The sequence below is a fragment of the Vanacampus margaritifer genome, chromosome 1 (assembly GCF_051991255.1).
Source record: "Vanacampus margaritifer isolate UIUO_Vmar chromosome 1, RoL_Vmar_1.0, whole genome shotgun sequence".
Classification (NCBI taxonomy): domain Eukaryota; kingdom Metazoa; phylum Chordata; class Actinopteri; order Syngnathiformes; family Syngnathidae; genus Vanacampus; species Vanacampus margaritifer.
The window spans coordinates 65172863-65187137 of record NC_135432.1 but is presented as its reverse complement, the minus strand read 5'-3'; the positions used below and the strand labels follow the sequence as shown (position 1 = coordinate 65187137).

The 14275-nt window shown below is 39.7% G+C and overlaps 2 protein-coding genes across 17 annotated transcripts in view; both read right to left on the bottom strand.

The window, feature by feature from the left end:
• tnika (TRAF2 and NCK interacting kinase a) overlaps positions 1 to 786 on the bottom strand; it is a 62116-nt gene extending 61330 nt beyond the window's left edge. For all 14 annotated transcript variants that reach the window (XM_077561920.1, XM_077561935.1, XM_077561968.1 and 11 more), the window contains exon 1: positions 435 to 786. In XM_077561920.1, coding sequence (XP_077418046.1) covers positions 435 to 491 — 57 coding nt within the window. In that variant the 5' untranslated portion in view covers positions 492 to 786. The remainder of the gene's footprint in view (positions 1 to 434) is intronic.
• Positions 787 to 1457: 671 nt separating this feature from the next.
• The window catches only part of pld1a (phospholipase D1a), a 33768-nt gene continuing 20950 nt past the window's right edge, over positions 1458 to 14275 (bottom strand). For all 3 annotated transcript variants that reach the window (XM_077561898.1, XM_077561890.1, XM_077561908.1), the window contains 14 exons: positions 13962 to 14072; positions 13692 to 13877; positions 12668 to 12881; positions 12453 to 12581; positions 11231 to 11349; positions 10574 to 10687; positions 9812 to 9922; positions 8980 to 9068; positions 8717 to 8830; positions 8578 to 8627; positions 7802 to 7936; positions 7466 to 7619; positions 6476 to 6593; positions 1458 to 5360 (listed from right to left, as the gene is read on the bottom strand). In XM_077561898.1, coding sequence (XP_077418024.1) covers positions 5136 to 5360; positions 6476 to 6593; positions 7466 to 7619; positions 7802 to 7936; positions 8578 to 8627; positions 8717 to 8830; positions 8980 to 9068; positions 9812 to 9922; positions 10574 to 10687; positions 11231 to 11349; positions 12453 to 12581; positions 12668 to 12881; positions 13692 to 13877; positions 13962 to 14072 — 1869 coding nt within the window. In that variant the 3' untranslated portion in view covers positions 1458 to 5135. The remainder of the gene's footprint in view (positions 5361 to 6475; positions 6594 to 7465; positions 7620 to 7801; positions 7937 to 8577; positions 8628 to 8716; positions 8831 to 8979; positions 9069 to 9811; positions 9923 to 10573; positions 10688 to 11230; positions 11350 to 12452; positions 12582 to 12667; positions 12882 to 13691; positions 13878 to 13961; positions 14073 to 14275) is intronic.

Sequence of the window (14275 nt, the reverse complement as noted above, 5' to 3'; positions counted from 1 at the left end):
CTATTGCTCCTCCCCTCTACATGAAAAACAAAGAAAAGTACACATCGTGTATTTAAAACCACACAGCTTTGCCTTTAGAATGACCAAGCTAGCGTTACACAAAACACATAACAGGAAAACGCCATTGACTGAGCTAACGCTTAGCATCGATAGTCACGATCACAGTAGTTGTGAAATTCTTCTTTTGTGTCTGTATTAGTGTATTATACTGCCCTCTGGTGGCTAAGGCGGGCGCAATGAACTGAAGTGATGTAACGAATGTCTTTATAAAGTGCAATACTGTAGAGTACTACTTTCCTAATTCAAGTTGGGGATGGGGCAGAGTGCGGAATCACACGCACACTTGTATAGTCCACAACATTGGCTTATTGCACCTGCTGGTTCCAGTGTCAGGTGCACCCAAAGTAGTAACAGTAGAATGTAGGCTGCCTCACCCTCAAAGCAGACAGGTCGATTTCATCCAGACTGCGAGCCGGGGAGTCACTCGCCATGACGGGAGGACTTAAGTCACACCAAAGGAAACAAACAAAAAAAAAATAAAAAAAATTCAAAAAAAGATCCAAGGAAATGCAGGCGGTCCTGGCGTTGAATGTCTCTTCCGGCGTTTGCGAGTCACCTCCGGCTAAAGCGAGGGGAGGACGTTGGCGACGGCTTCCCGGTCCATGTCGGCGGGACGGAGGCGAAAGCGAGCCCGGATGTGTCGCCGTGCGGGTCGGCGTGTGCGTGTGACTGCGAGCCGCCGCCGCCGCCGCCGCCGCTACGTGTGAGGTGACAGACAGACAGCGAGAGCGGATGGAGAGCGGAAAAGGAGGGGCTAAAATGGGGAGGGGGCGGGACACGGTGGGGGGGGAGGCCCGCGCGGCAGGGAGTCCCGCACTTTCAAAGTGTCACGTGACTTGCTCATGTCATAAAAATAATGTAGTAGTAGTAGTAATATTGATAATAATAATAATAATAATGGGAAATGAAAATGTTTAGAAATTGTAATTATAATTAAATATTTGTCCATTTTTTATTAAAATATGTAATCATATGTTAATTGGTGTTACATTGTTTTATTAGCATTATAAAAGTTCAGTTCAGAAAATTATTTTATTTCGTTGTATTTAATTAAATTTCATTTTTTGAGTTTAGAAATATTGTTTCATTAAAATGTTGCAAATTTCAAATTTAGTTGAAATATTAAAATTTAATTGCATTTCTTATTCTTATTTGATCAAATTCGGTTAAATGTCAATTACAGTTTCAATACACAGCAAATATTTGTATTAAAACATTTTTTGTATTTATAATATGCATTGAATTATGCATTTAACCCACGTTTTATGTGATTAGATTCTTCCAGTTTTCTGTTATTTTGCAAATAACTTTTAATTGAATAAACATTCAAATATTTTGAATACCTATTGAATCATTATTTTTCTGACAATCTCAGCGACACACTCATGCAAAGTGTCTTTGGTGTGAACAAGTGATCATTTTTATTGGTTCGCCATTTAAAGTAAGCTCAGTGAGTTTGAGTAGATTAGACACGGGACTGTACAAAACCACTAAGAGCAGATAGATAGAATTTAGATACAGTTGTGGTTTTTACATCATAGAAACTAAAAAAAAAATACCAAGCAGCTGACTGACAGGTCAGAGTACAGTACGGGTTAAAATAGTAAAAGGCAAAACAGGATGTTGGAACATTGAAAAGTCCATGGTCCCAGTCAAGAAACGATTAGTGTAAGAAGATACTATTACCAGTACGAAAAGTGAACTTATCTTTCCAGCATCGTCAAAGCAGGTGTTATTGTTTCACACGTATATATATTTATACATTTATATTCTACTTGCTAACATTAGAAAATAACATGAGTGCTTCTTAACTTTCACATTGGAAGGCGGGGGGGAGGGCAACGATCATTCAGATATGAAATGTTATGTTTCAATACAAAATTACCTTCCACAGAATAATTAATACAAATATTAATAACAATAAAATAGGTCAATTAAAAGGGAGCATTTTCTAAAATGTCTGAAGGGGAGTTTTGACCCAAAAAAAGAAACAAAAAGAGTACAAGCTGTCTTGTAAGAAAGCAGCACCACCTGCTGAGCAAAACATGGAATTACATGAGCAAAGATTGTCTCTTCTGACTGGGTTGCTACTTTCCCATTTCAGCTCCATTTCAGCGGGATGACGCGTCAAGATATGATGTCATAAAAGAGGGCAAAGTACACAAAACCTTGTTGTTTAAAGTGGCTCAAATAATAGCAATGCGCTCAAAGTTTTCAGGGGCTTCACTCTGCAGTGGTCCGTGAAAGCTTTTGAAAAAAAATCAGCCCCCAACGACTCTTTCTCTTAGCCAACGTGAAATGTGGTAGACATGTCGGTCACGAGGAGACCCACAAAAATGCCTCAAGAACCCATGCCCAAAAAGACAAAGAGTTGGCCATTTCGCTTTGAAGCGGCCGTGTTAAGGTCATTTTTGCCATTTTTCAAGCTAATACAGCCACTGAAGACAGTTTCACTTCAAAACGTGAAATTTGGTAGACCAACAAAAAAGTTTCAAGAACCCATGCCAGAAAAGATACAGGAAGTTGGCCATTTTGATTTGAAGCAGATATTTTAGGGTAATTTATATCTAGGAGTCCTTCAAAATCAATGCAGCCTGATTTATTTAGCAACAGGAAATTTGGTAGGCACGCCAATTGTGAGGAGACCCACAAAAAAAAGTCTGCCATTTTGGTTCAAAGTGACCATATTTACGTAGATGATTCAAAAATTTTCTTAAAAATTCAGTTCCCGAACCCAACACAAAACTTGGTAAGCATGTCTGTCATGAGTAGACCCACCAAAAAAAATCTCAAGAAGCCATGCTGAAAATGACACAGTCTTCTATTCTGGTTTAAAGTGGCCATATTCACTTGATTGCACCTTTTAGAATGTTTTTTTTAAAAAAAATCTGTCCCAAGGTCAGTTTGGCTTAGCAACATGAAACTTGGCAGGCATGTCTATCATGAGGAGACCCACAAAAAAGTCCAAAAATACACGGAAGTCAGTCATTTTGGTTCATAGTGGCCATATTTACTTGACTGCCCCCTTTCAAATGTTTATTTTAATTTTTTATTCGGCCCCCAGATGAAACTTGGTAGGCATGTCTATCGTGAGGAGACCCACAAAAAAGTCTCAAGAACCCATACCCAAAATGACAAATAAGAGTCCACCATTTTGGTTCACGGTGGCCATTATCCACTAGATTGCACCCTTGAGAATGTTTTTAAAAATTCAGCCTCTAAAGCCATTTTGGCCGAGCAACATGAAACCTGGTAGGCAAGTCTATCATGAGGAGACCCACAAAAAAAAAAGTCTCAAGAACCCATACCCAAAAAGACACATAAAGTCCGCCATTTCAGTTAATTGTGGCCATATTCACTTGATTGCACCTTTTAGAATGTTTTAAAAATTTTGCCTCAAGGCTAGTTTGGCTTAGCAACATGAAATTTGGCAGGCATGTCTATCATGAGGAGACCCACAAAAAAGTCCAAAAATACACGGAAGTCAGTCATTTTGGTTCATAGTGGCCATATTTACTTGACTGCCTCCTTTCAAATGTTTATTTTTATTTTTTATTCAGCCCCCAAAGCCAATTCGACTAAGAAAGATGAAACTTGGTAGGTATGTCTATCGTGAGGAGACCCACAAAAAAAGTCTCAAGAACCCATACCCAAAATGACAAATAGAGTCCACCATTTTGGTTCATGGTGGCCATATCCACTAGATTGCACCCTTGAGAATGTTTTTAAAAATTCAGCCTCTAAAGCCATTTTGGCCGAGCAACATGAAACCTGGTAGGCAAGTCTATCATGAGGAGACCCACAAAAAAAAAAAAAGTCTCAAGAACCTATACCCAAAAAGACACATAAAGTCCGCCATTTCAGTTAATTGTGGCCATATTCACTTGATTGCACCTTTTAGAATGTTTTAAAAATTTTGCCTCAAGGCTAGTTTGGCTTAGCAACATGAAACTTGGCAGGCATGTCTATCATGAGGAGACCCACAAAAAAAGTCCAAAAATACACGGAAGTCAGTCATTTTGGTTCATAGTGGCCATATTTACTTGACTGCCCCCTTTCAAATGTTTATTTTTATTTTTTATTCAGCCCCCAAAGCCAGTTCGACTAAGAAAGATGAAACTTGGTAGGCAAGTCTATCGTGAGGAAACCCACAAAAAAAGTCTCAAGAACCCATACCCAAAATGACAAATAGAGTCCACCATTTTGGTTCATGGTGGCCATATCCACTAGATTGCACCCTTGAGAATGTTTTTAAAAATTCAGCCTCTAAAGCCATTTTGGCCGAGCAACATGAAACCTGGTAGGCAAGTCTATCATGAGGAGACCCACAAAAAAAAAAAGTCTCAAGAACCCATACCCAAAAAGACACATAAAGTCCGCCATTTCAGTTAATTGTGGCCATATTCACTAGATTGCACCTTTTAGAATGTTTTAAAAATTTTGCCTCAAGGCTAGTTTGGCTTAGCAACATGAAAGTTGGCAGGCATGTCTATCATGAAGAGACCCACAAAAAAGTATCAAGAATCCAAGTCCAAAAAGACAAAAGTTTGTCATTGTGGTTCACAGCGGCCGTATTCACTAGATTGCACCCTTTCGAATGTTTTTCAAAATTCAGCCTAGCAACACGAAACTTGGTAGGCAAGTCTATCATGAGGAGACCCACAAAAAAAAAAAAGTCTCATAAACCAAATAGACAGACAAAGTGTGGCATTTTGGTTCGAGGCAGCCATTTGGCCATTTCCAGCGCTCCATCCAAAGCAAATGAGTCCTAGAGATTTGGCTAGCAAATTCTAAACCATACGTACGAGGCAGATGGGCGATGCTAAATGATGTCATCCTCAAGGTTCCCACCGCTGGTGTCCAGCAGCACATACGCAACCAAATGCATCCCATGCGCTTACGCATGCGCCGCCATCTCAGCATAATATGGGTTGTATTTAAAACAAAGAGCTGGTCCCTTTGTTAAAACGTAAGCTTCTCAGGAAGTGGCAGCCCATCATGCTTTTGGCGGTTGTTCCACCTCAATAACCCTGCAAAGCGTGAGATAGCGTCGACGTATCCGGCTTTTCTACGTCCTACGTCCATATCTCGGTGGGCACCATGGCTTCCTTGGTCCCGACCGAAGGCATGAGGTTCTGCTCCGACAGGAAGTCCAGAGGAAACTGCACCAGGAAGCCGCGGATCTTGCGCAGCTCCTCCTGAGCGCGGGCCAGGTCGGTCTGGGCCAGGCCGGGCTTGGACTGGTACTGCTCCAGCTCGGACATGTTGCGCACCAGCGAGGAGGGAAGGCAACGGAACACCTGCGGCGCAACATATGCACAGCGGCGTGAGAATACGTGGACACGTGGTGCAACAAGGCACGCTCAGTCATTAGCATACATACAGCAATGGTTTTCATGGAATTATTTTGTATTTATTAGGGCCCGACCATTTTGGATTTTTTGAGGCGGATGCCGATTCCGAATCAAAAATCTTGATAACCAATTAATTATTTAACTTTTATAACAATGATAATGAATTACAGGCAGATCATTTGACTGTTTTAAAATACTGTTTTTTGATTAACTGAAGAAGTCATTCACTGGCAACCATTTCACTGAAGCAACCCCCTTCGCTCCTGGCTGTTTTACTGGATTTTGACTGATTTTGCAAGGCCCACAGAATATTGTGTTCTACTGCTATAAAAACATGGAACCTACCAAAAGAAAGATTAGAGTCTCTCTCCTCTTCAATCAGGAAATATCAGGCATATTTGTATCTGTTTCCATTTTGCAGCAATTAGCATTAGAATATAGCTAAATTTCGTTATTATTCACAAATCTGTTTAGAACTGTGGGGAAATCAGCTTGTTTGCAACATGGCCCTGGTTGATCTCTTTTGCTCTGCTGCCACCTGCTGGCCGTTTTTGTAATAACTACCATTTGCTTCAACCATTCTCTTCAGTTCAGAGGCTGCATCAAAGCCTTCTGTATGCTCAAGCATAAAAAAAAAAAACGTAAAAATCGTATAAACATGTCTTTGGGAGCATGTAAGATTTAAAATAGAACGTATTTATACGTTTTTGGGATCACATGAGTTAAAGAGAAAACAAATCAGCAAAAATTGGTAGATTTTTAAGGGGGAAATTTTTTAGATGTCATTATCTTTGTCTTTTATGTGGGGGAAAAAACTCAGCCTATTTTGCAATTTTAAAAGATAATATCAGGCATTCAATCGGCCAGCTGCATATTTATGGTGTGTTTTTCATCCAAATATTGACTGTATGAGTTTCATACAACATTAGAAATTAGCGTTTTAAACAAAATCCTGTTATAAACAAAACTATGTTGTAAGATGAGAATCCCTGGTATAATTAGATTATGGAAAACTCTAACATTGAGATAACATTTTTGATTAATTTTGAGATCTCTCACACCTTCTCGTAAATGGTGGCGTTTCGGCCGGCTGTGGTCATCCACACTTCCTTGTAGAAGCGGTCGCTGATGGGATCGGAGAGATCGATGGCCGCATCACTGTGGCCGCCGAGGATCGTCCTGGAGAGAAAAAAAAAAATGGCGGTGCATGACTCAATACAGATAAAATAATATCAAATGGTAAATGCTACTTTTATATAGCGCTTCATACATCAAGCACTGTATATATAGCTCAAGTATTCAACTTATGTTATTGTTACAGAGATGACAGGTGAATGTTAAAATGTTAAATTAAACTGCTAAAATTGTCCTCTTCTTTAAAGGGTGGGTAATTATACTTTATTTATTATAGACGGTGCTTAAAGCACTAAATGTTCCCTTTGCGCATGTGCAGATATAAAATTTGTGATTAATTGTGAGTTAACTATTGAAGTTATGCAATTAATTACAATTAAAAATTGTAATCGCCTGACGCGATTTAAAAAAAATAATAAGATTATTAAAAAATTAGGGGTGTCAGGCGATTTTTTAATCGAATTTGAATCGCATGACTTCACTAGTTAGCTCACGATTAATCAAACATTTTATATCTGTTCTAAATGTACAATAAAAAAATTCTAGATTTTCATACTCTTGTTAACAAAAGTGGGAGGAAAAAAAATAGAAATAGTTCAAATTGATTTTTGACGTCTATTGCAGTCAATGGCAGTGAATGAGTTAATAAAGTTACCCGTGGTAATTTGTTTTTTTAGTGTGTGACTTGGAGGAGTACTTTACACACATACTTAAGTTAGCATTAAGTCATTTATTTTTAACAGCAATGTAAGGTGGGCTTGAAAATATTTCAGTTTTTTTTTTGTATTTAGGCTTTAAACTAAATAATAAAGGCAATCAAAACAAATCATAATTGGGACTGTTGCCAGCAGAACGCTGACCCTCGTGAGGATAAGCCATGTATGTAACGTATGGATGAAAAAGAATAAATCTGTCACCTAAAGCACTCCAGACGCAGCCCGAGCGCATACGGACCAGCCTGGAACTCGCGCCCGTCCATCACCGAGGCCACCTTTTCCGTGTCCTCCACGAGGACCGCCACCTCACTGTCGCGCTTGCCCAGCATGCTCCTGTCGTTGATGTTGGCCGAGCCTGAAACGCCACGCGGCGGTTAAAATCAGATTGCTGCCAGGTCCTCGTCCTATCCAGCCAGCAGGTGGCGTAGGAGTGCAACGCTCAATTGCTTTCAGTGTGTTCTTATACGACCGCTGACAGCTTTCTCGACGGGTCACACTCAGAAGGCGTCAGTGCGCCTCAAAATAGCGGCGACGCACCGATGATGACGGTATTGTCGTCAGCGATGAGCATCTTGCTGTGCACGTAGATGAGCTCCGTCACCAGGCGGCCTTCCAGCTCGGTGTGCGTTCGCAGGCCGGCGAAGGAGATGTAGTTCATCCAGTGGTCGTCCACTGCGGAGTAGGAGAGCGGAACCACATATCAGACTTTTCACCACTAGATGACGGACATCACTCACCAGCACCTCCAAAACTAAGACTGTAGCTTTTCTATACTGAACTGTGTTATACAGGTGAGTGATTAGGCCTGTTGACCTTTAACCCTGGAGAACCCAAGAACCCGTTTCTTCTTTGGAAAATTATGAATTATACATTAAATGACTGCTATAAGTTCACTGAACACCAAAATATATGTTTTTTCAATTTTAACCCTTTTTTTTTAACTAGCTCAGAATTGCTAATTTATCAAAAAAAAATATATATATCTATAACATACTCCTAGGCATTCTGCAACATGATATGAAATAGATTAACAAAAAAAACACAATTTTACCATCTGATGGTTTTGTTTGGATTGATTTCCAGCTCAACAAAACAGCATGTTTGTTGCCAGCCATCTTGTCATCACCACTCTGGCTCATGTAAGTGCAATATTCATCCACTAGATGGCCCCATGCAGGGGTCAGAAGTGGCACTCTGGACTTTTGAAGTTAAATTTGTAAAAAAAAAAAAAAGAATTTATAGGGGCCAAATTTGACCCCATGGGTTCTCCAGGGTTAATTTGGCTTTGAAGAAACACATGATCTCGTACTTACTCTCCTTTCGAAGCTGGGAGATGATGGAGTAATCCCCTCGGATCATGGTTCTTAAAAAAACAAAATAAGAATTCAAAAAAAAAAAATGGATTCACTTCCCAGGCTTTCTCCATTTCAAAGCCTCCTGATTGTGCTTCACCTGTAATTGAAGTGCATGACTGCCTGGATGGCGTTCCCCCCGCCTGTGGTGATGTCGCCCTCGAAGCCGGGAAGGAGAGGGGTCACCACGTACACGCGATACTTCTTGCCCTCCCTGTCAGCACACATACACATCAGTTACAGCAAGACTGGTCGCTTCGTTAGGTACACCAAATGAGCTCCAGTGCCTGGCGGAGGTAATAATGTAGCTAAACGGAAAATGGAGCATTTTTGTCAAGACATTTTGAAGTGAACACGGGTTACTTGTGCGCTCTGAGGATCCTCTCGATGATGGCGTCTCCGATCTTGTTGTACACCATTCGGTTGTCAGCACAGCTGATGAAGAACTGGTTCTGAGGAGGACAAGATGATGCTTCATTTATTGTCGACTTAACGTTTTGTAATTGTAATTCATCGCGTGATTTCAATAGTTAACTTGCGGTTAATTGCAAATTTTTTATCTTGTTAACACAAAAGTGGAAAAATGTTAAAACAAATTGATACAGTAATTTCAGAATAATTCATAAAATGAGTTAAAATAAAAAATGATGTACTGTACGGTAAAAACTAGTGTGATATTGATTTGTGTTATTTTTTTCTGCCACTAGATGGCATAATTGCATCAGTGCATTTTTCTTTTCATATTATGAGCAATCCAATCTTTAAGATGAAGTAACTTTAGAAATTTTGCACATTTTTAAAATTGCAAAATACAACTTGACCCCAGTCTTCACAAATACATGCACTATTATTACATTTATTACTGCTCAATTTTGACGTGGACGTGTCTGCTGCGCTGCGACTTGAATTCCCCCAATACAGGCTTTCCAAGTAAGGGACGATCATTAATCATACTTTAATTTAACACAAAATGAACGCACTCATTTTGACACCCCTAATCTTTGGTATGTATAACTACTATAAGTAAAAAAGAAAAGAAAAGAAAAGAAAAGAAAAAAAATGCACTTTTCTCTTGGCAATAAAACAAAAGCTAAATGAAACTAAAAATGAAAAAAATATATATATAATTTTTTTATTCTCTGGCATGATGTTTACCTCAACTCAGATGCGCTATTAATTAATTTTTTTCTTTTACCTCGATGTAGATGTAGTGTTTGCTCTTGGCGATGACTTGGATGTATGCGTTGTGGATGGACTCCTCGTGGTACTTTATGCCGGCTGACCAATCGGCTGCTGAGCGCAAGACCTTACAGAAAACAGGGGGGAAAAAAAGAGAAAGATCATTAGATCCCCTTAAATCAATATGCACTCACTGGACATTTCTTTAGCTACATAATGAGAGCTCCAATACAAAATATTTCATGGAGATTGGCGCATATTATATGAAAAATAAAGACCCAAAATGGCTACTTCTTGCATCTTTCCAGGTGTGCCTTCTGAGGCTGTCACTACAGTAGTTTGTCATGTAATTTCCACTATTTCCAAGATGTCTGCATAATTTGGGGAGATTTCAAAAACGGGAAAGCACTTAAAAAAAAAAAGGCCATTTATTTCGCCTCATAATAATAGCGACAATGATACTTTTTAAATGTCTAATAAACTGCCTAACTAAAACAAATATGGCTAAAAGTGGCCAAATATACTTCATAAGTGGCACCAAAGAAGAAAAAACAAAGCTCTTTGCTTTTTTTTTAGTAGTTACATAATGCTGTTTTTGGCCCACGGACTCCCTTTTGTGTCCTTCCAGCAGCTTTGGCGGATATGTCGGTAATGCTCGTACTTTATATTATACAGTACTTTTTTTTTTTTCAAGCCTTCTTTCTGGCTTATTGTGGTTCACAACGCCCAAAGGGTCAACGGGAGCAGCGGAAGCGCCACGTTCGCAGGCTTCTCTTACCTGCACTTTGGCATGTACACAGTCAGGCACTTGGTATCGGAGCTCAGTGGCGCTGGAGTGAGATTTTGGCAGCAGGAATGGATAAGACAGAGAGCGGTACTTTGGCTTCATGATCTAGAGGAGGAGGAGGAGGAGGAGGAGGAGGTGGAGAAGAAGGTTAGCGGGGGCGAGAAGGCGTGACCTCACGTTGCAGTGGAAAGAAAGCATGAGCGGGAAAAGTAAAGGTGCTTTTTCCACACTTAAGAGTTTCCTTGAATTTAGGCAAGGGAGTGTTTATTGACCTGCGTGTGTGTAGTGAGGCACAAAACGGTGCCGTGTAACCTCTAGTCAATGATTTTCTTTTGTGGAACCATTCCAGCACATTGAGTAAGATTTGAACAGTTAGTGCATCATAATAAATTCCTTTTGTGGCACCATTTGGTCTACATGCCTTGGCCGAAAGGGGGAGGAAGTACAGACAAGAAGACGGTCACAACTGTGCAGTAAGCTGCAGTAATATCTTTTTTTATTATTATTTTTTCTTAAAATAAAGACAATGTTATCTTTTAACATCTGTATATATGCTACTAGTTATTTCCTTCTAAAATTTATAATAATAATAATAATTCTTATTATTATAATGATTATAATAATAATTATAATAATTGGTGTACTTGCCTTGGTGAAGTTCCAACGCTGAATAAAGTGCCGCGCCACGTCACGAGCAGCTCTGCCGTGCAGTGCCGAGGCGATGTCATGCCACGGCATTCTGGGAGTGGCGTACCGGTCGATGAAGTCTGCACAGCGGGGGAAGCAATGGGATAACATTACGACTTTTGTTGCATATTAAAAATATTACATTTTTATTTTGACTAGTAATGATATGATTTTATTCTTTTCAGATTATGATTTCTGTCTCCAAAAAAAATATATACTAAGTTTATCTCAAAAGTGCAGACGGGGCAAAAACAGGAGTCGATTTTTTGTCTAATAAAATACATGTTTATTTCAGACAAAAATGCAACTTTTATTCTCCCATTATCACTTTTAATATTGATTTTTTTCCCCCTATAACATTTCAATTAAATTTTGAAACATTCTGAATTATTTTCTCAAATTTTCATCCCCATGGAAAAAAAACCCTGACCTTTTCTAATCTTTTTTTTTTTTTAACAAACACACAAAATACTATGAATGTACGTTATTTTTAGGGCAAAAATTCAAGTTGCTATTAAAATGTGATTATTTTTTTTCTTGCATTTTTTTTCTCATCTTCATTAAATCATCAAATCTTTTATTTTTTTCTCATAAAAAATGGGGAAAAAAAGACTTTTTGCTGTTAAAAAGACCTTTATGAAAAAAATGTCTTTCCTCATGAAAATACTAAATAAATAAATAATAAATAAATTTACTTAATTCACATAATATTACAATGTCCCTGATTAATTTTTCCCAGGAACAAGTGACTTCTTAACTCTTTGACTGCCAGACTTTTTCAGAAAAGGGATGCCGTGGGTGCCAGCCGATTTTAAGCATTTTGACTGATCTTTCAAGGGCCTTAGAAAATTATGTGTTTGGACTTTGGAAACACACATACTACCAAATGAAACATTGGACTCTCATCTTTCATCAGAAAAAGAAAAAGTTTGTTTCTACCTTATTCCATTTTTCAGTAATCAACAATAGAAAATGGTTGGTTTCACCTCTGTTTTGAAACAAACGTCTTTTAACGTCTTTGGCACTCCTCCATAGGATTTTATAAACGTTATTTAACGTTTTTGGCAGTCAAAGAGTTAAATGTGTCAATGCTAGAACACATTTACAAGACATTTGTTTTCTAGCTGTATTTTTCTTTTGAGTCATCTCTGGCTCATATTTAATAACTACATGTACTACACACCGTCAAAAGGTTTTTCCAGCTGAATCCAGTCCCTATAGACAAAGTTGCAGTAGTCTTTTCCATGCCAGAAGCGAGTGTTTCCCTGCAACTCTCCCACACCCGTTTTGAGGCTTCGCACTGAGCCGCTCCCTGTCAAGGCACACGTATAACACTCAGAAAAAGAGCGAGAAAACATTTGCGAAGCAAGCGAAGGTGATTGAACGTTGGCTTCGCACCCGAGCTGTCCACGCTGCTGACGCTGTCTGCGTGCTGCAGGGTGTGCTTGTGCAGGTGTCGATACAAGCTGAAGCGAGCGCGCCGGCTGCGGCCGACGCCCTTCAGCTTGGGCAGGTCGGCGGGGTCTCCGGGGGGCGCCCCCCGCCCGTTGCTTTGCCACACGCCGTCCACAGGCGGGGCCGCCTTATTGGACTGAGCGTTGGCGGAAGCGGCCTGGAGAGAAAGATGACTGGTAAAATGTTTCGGGGCAGATAAATGAAGATGGCTAACTTATTTTTTTTATCCTTGGCACTTGTGTGAGGTGGTTTGACCCTGGTACTACCATTATTCCCTACGCCAAACAAGTTGTACTTTAAAGTGGAGGTCAACCTTAAATATTTCTTGACAATAATATGTTATATGTGACCTCACTAGTCTAAACAGGAGAACTCTGATTAATATTACATTTGTGGAATATGAGTTATGAAGCAAAATCCAGCTGTTTCTCTCCATCCCAGGGGGCGGCCATTTTGCCACTTGCTGTCGACTGAAGATGACATCACAGTTGCTCAGGGCTCAGGCAACAGCCAATCACAGCTCACCTAATTTCTGAAGATGCGCAAGTGGCAAAATGGATCCTGAGATGGAATTTTTTATTTATTTTTTTTTACTTGACTTCCCCTTTAAAATCTGATTTAACATAAAGAAAATATATATTTTAATATTTTTATTAGGATTTTTTCCATGGATTTGTGTACCTTCTATAAAATACAAAATATTATAAAAAATAATTTACTTCTATTACCTAGTACATATACTTATGTATTATTATTATTATTATTATTATTATTATTATTATTACATGTGAAATCAAATGACTCCAAAATTGCAAACTCCAAAAACCTGTGCTTTGTACAACATATCAAATTTTTATGATGGAAATGGTCTAACCCTGGAACAGATTTGCATCGCCTTTATGTCCTGGGAAAAAAAAAAACGTATGGATTCTTGGGGTTCCTACTATATTTGTAGTCTTAGTCTGACCTGTTCGAGCGCCACGGAGCGCGTCACGCTGCCGACGTCGGTCAGCCGGTGCTCCCTGTCGTCCCAACGACCGTACGCCAGGTCGATCCCGCCCACGAAGGCCACCGATTGGTCGACCACAATGATCTTCTCGTGATGCGCCCACAGGTAGACGGACGAGGACACGTGGTCTGGATGGCGCATCACCTGACAACAAACACACACACACAGAGGAAGCTGTAAATGCAATACACTCATCAGTCATAAGTTTCAGTACATCGGCGAACCGACCTTGATGTTGGGATGCAGATGCATGAGGGTTCTCTTGCTGTAGCCGGAGTTGATGCCCAATGCCAGCTCCACCTCCTTGTACAGCATCACAAAGACGCGCACGCCTTGTTGCTGCCGGCACACACACACACACACATCAAGATCTTTTTTTTTGAGGAATTACAAGTTTAATATTAAGAGAATAATGTTAGTTGCGTGAGGGGAAGTGAAGTAAGAAGAAGCAACGTTAAGAATCTTGTCAAGTTATACTCCAGAAAAGAATGAAATAATCGGTGTACTGGCGAATCAACGTCAGATTATCGTCTGATCACATC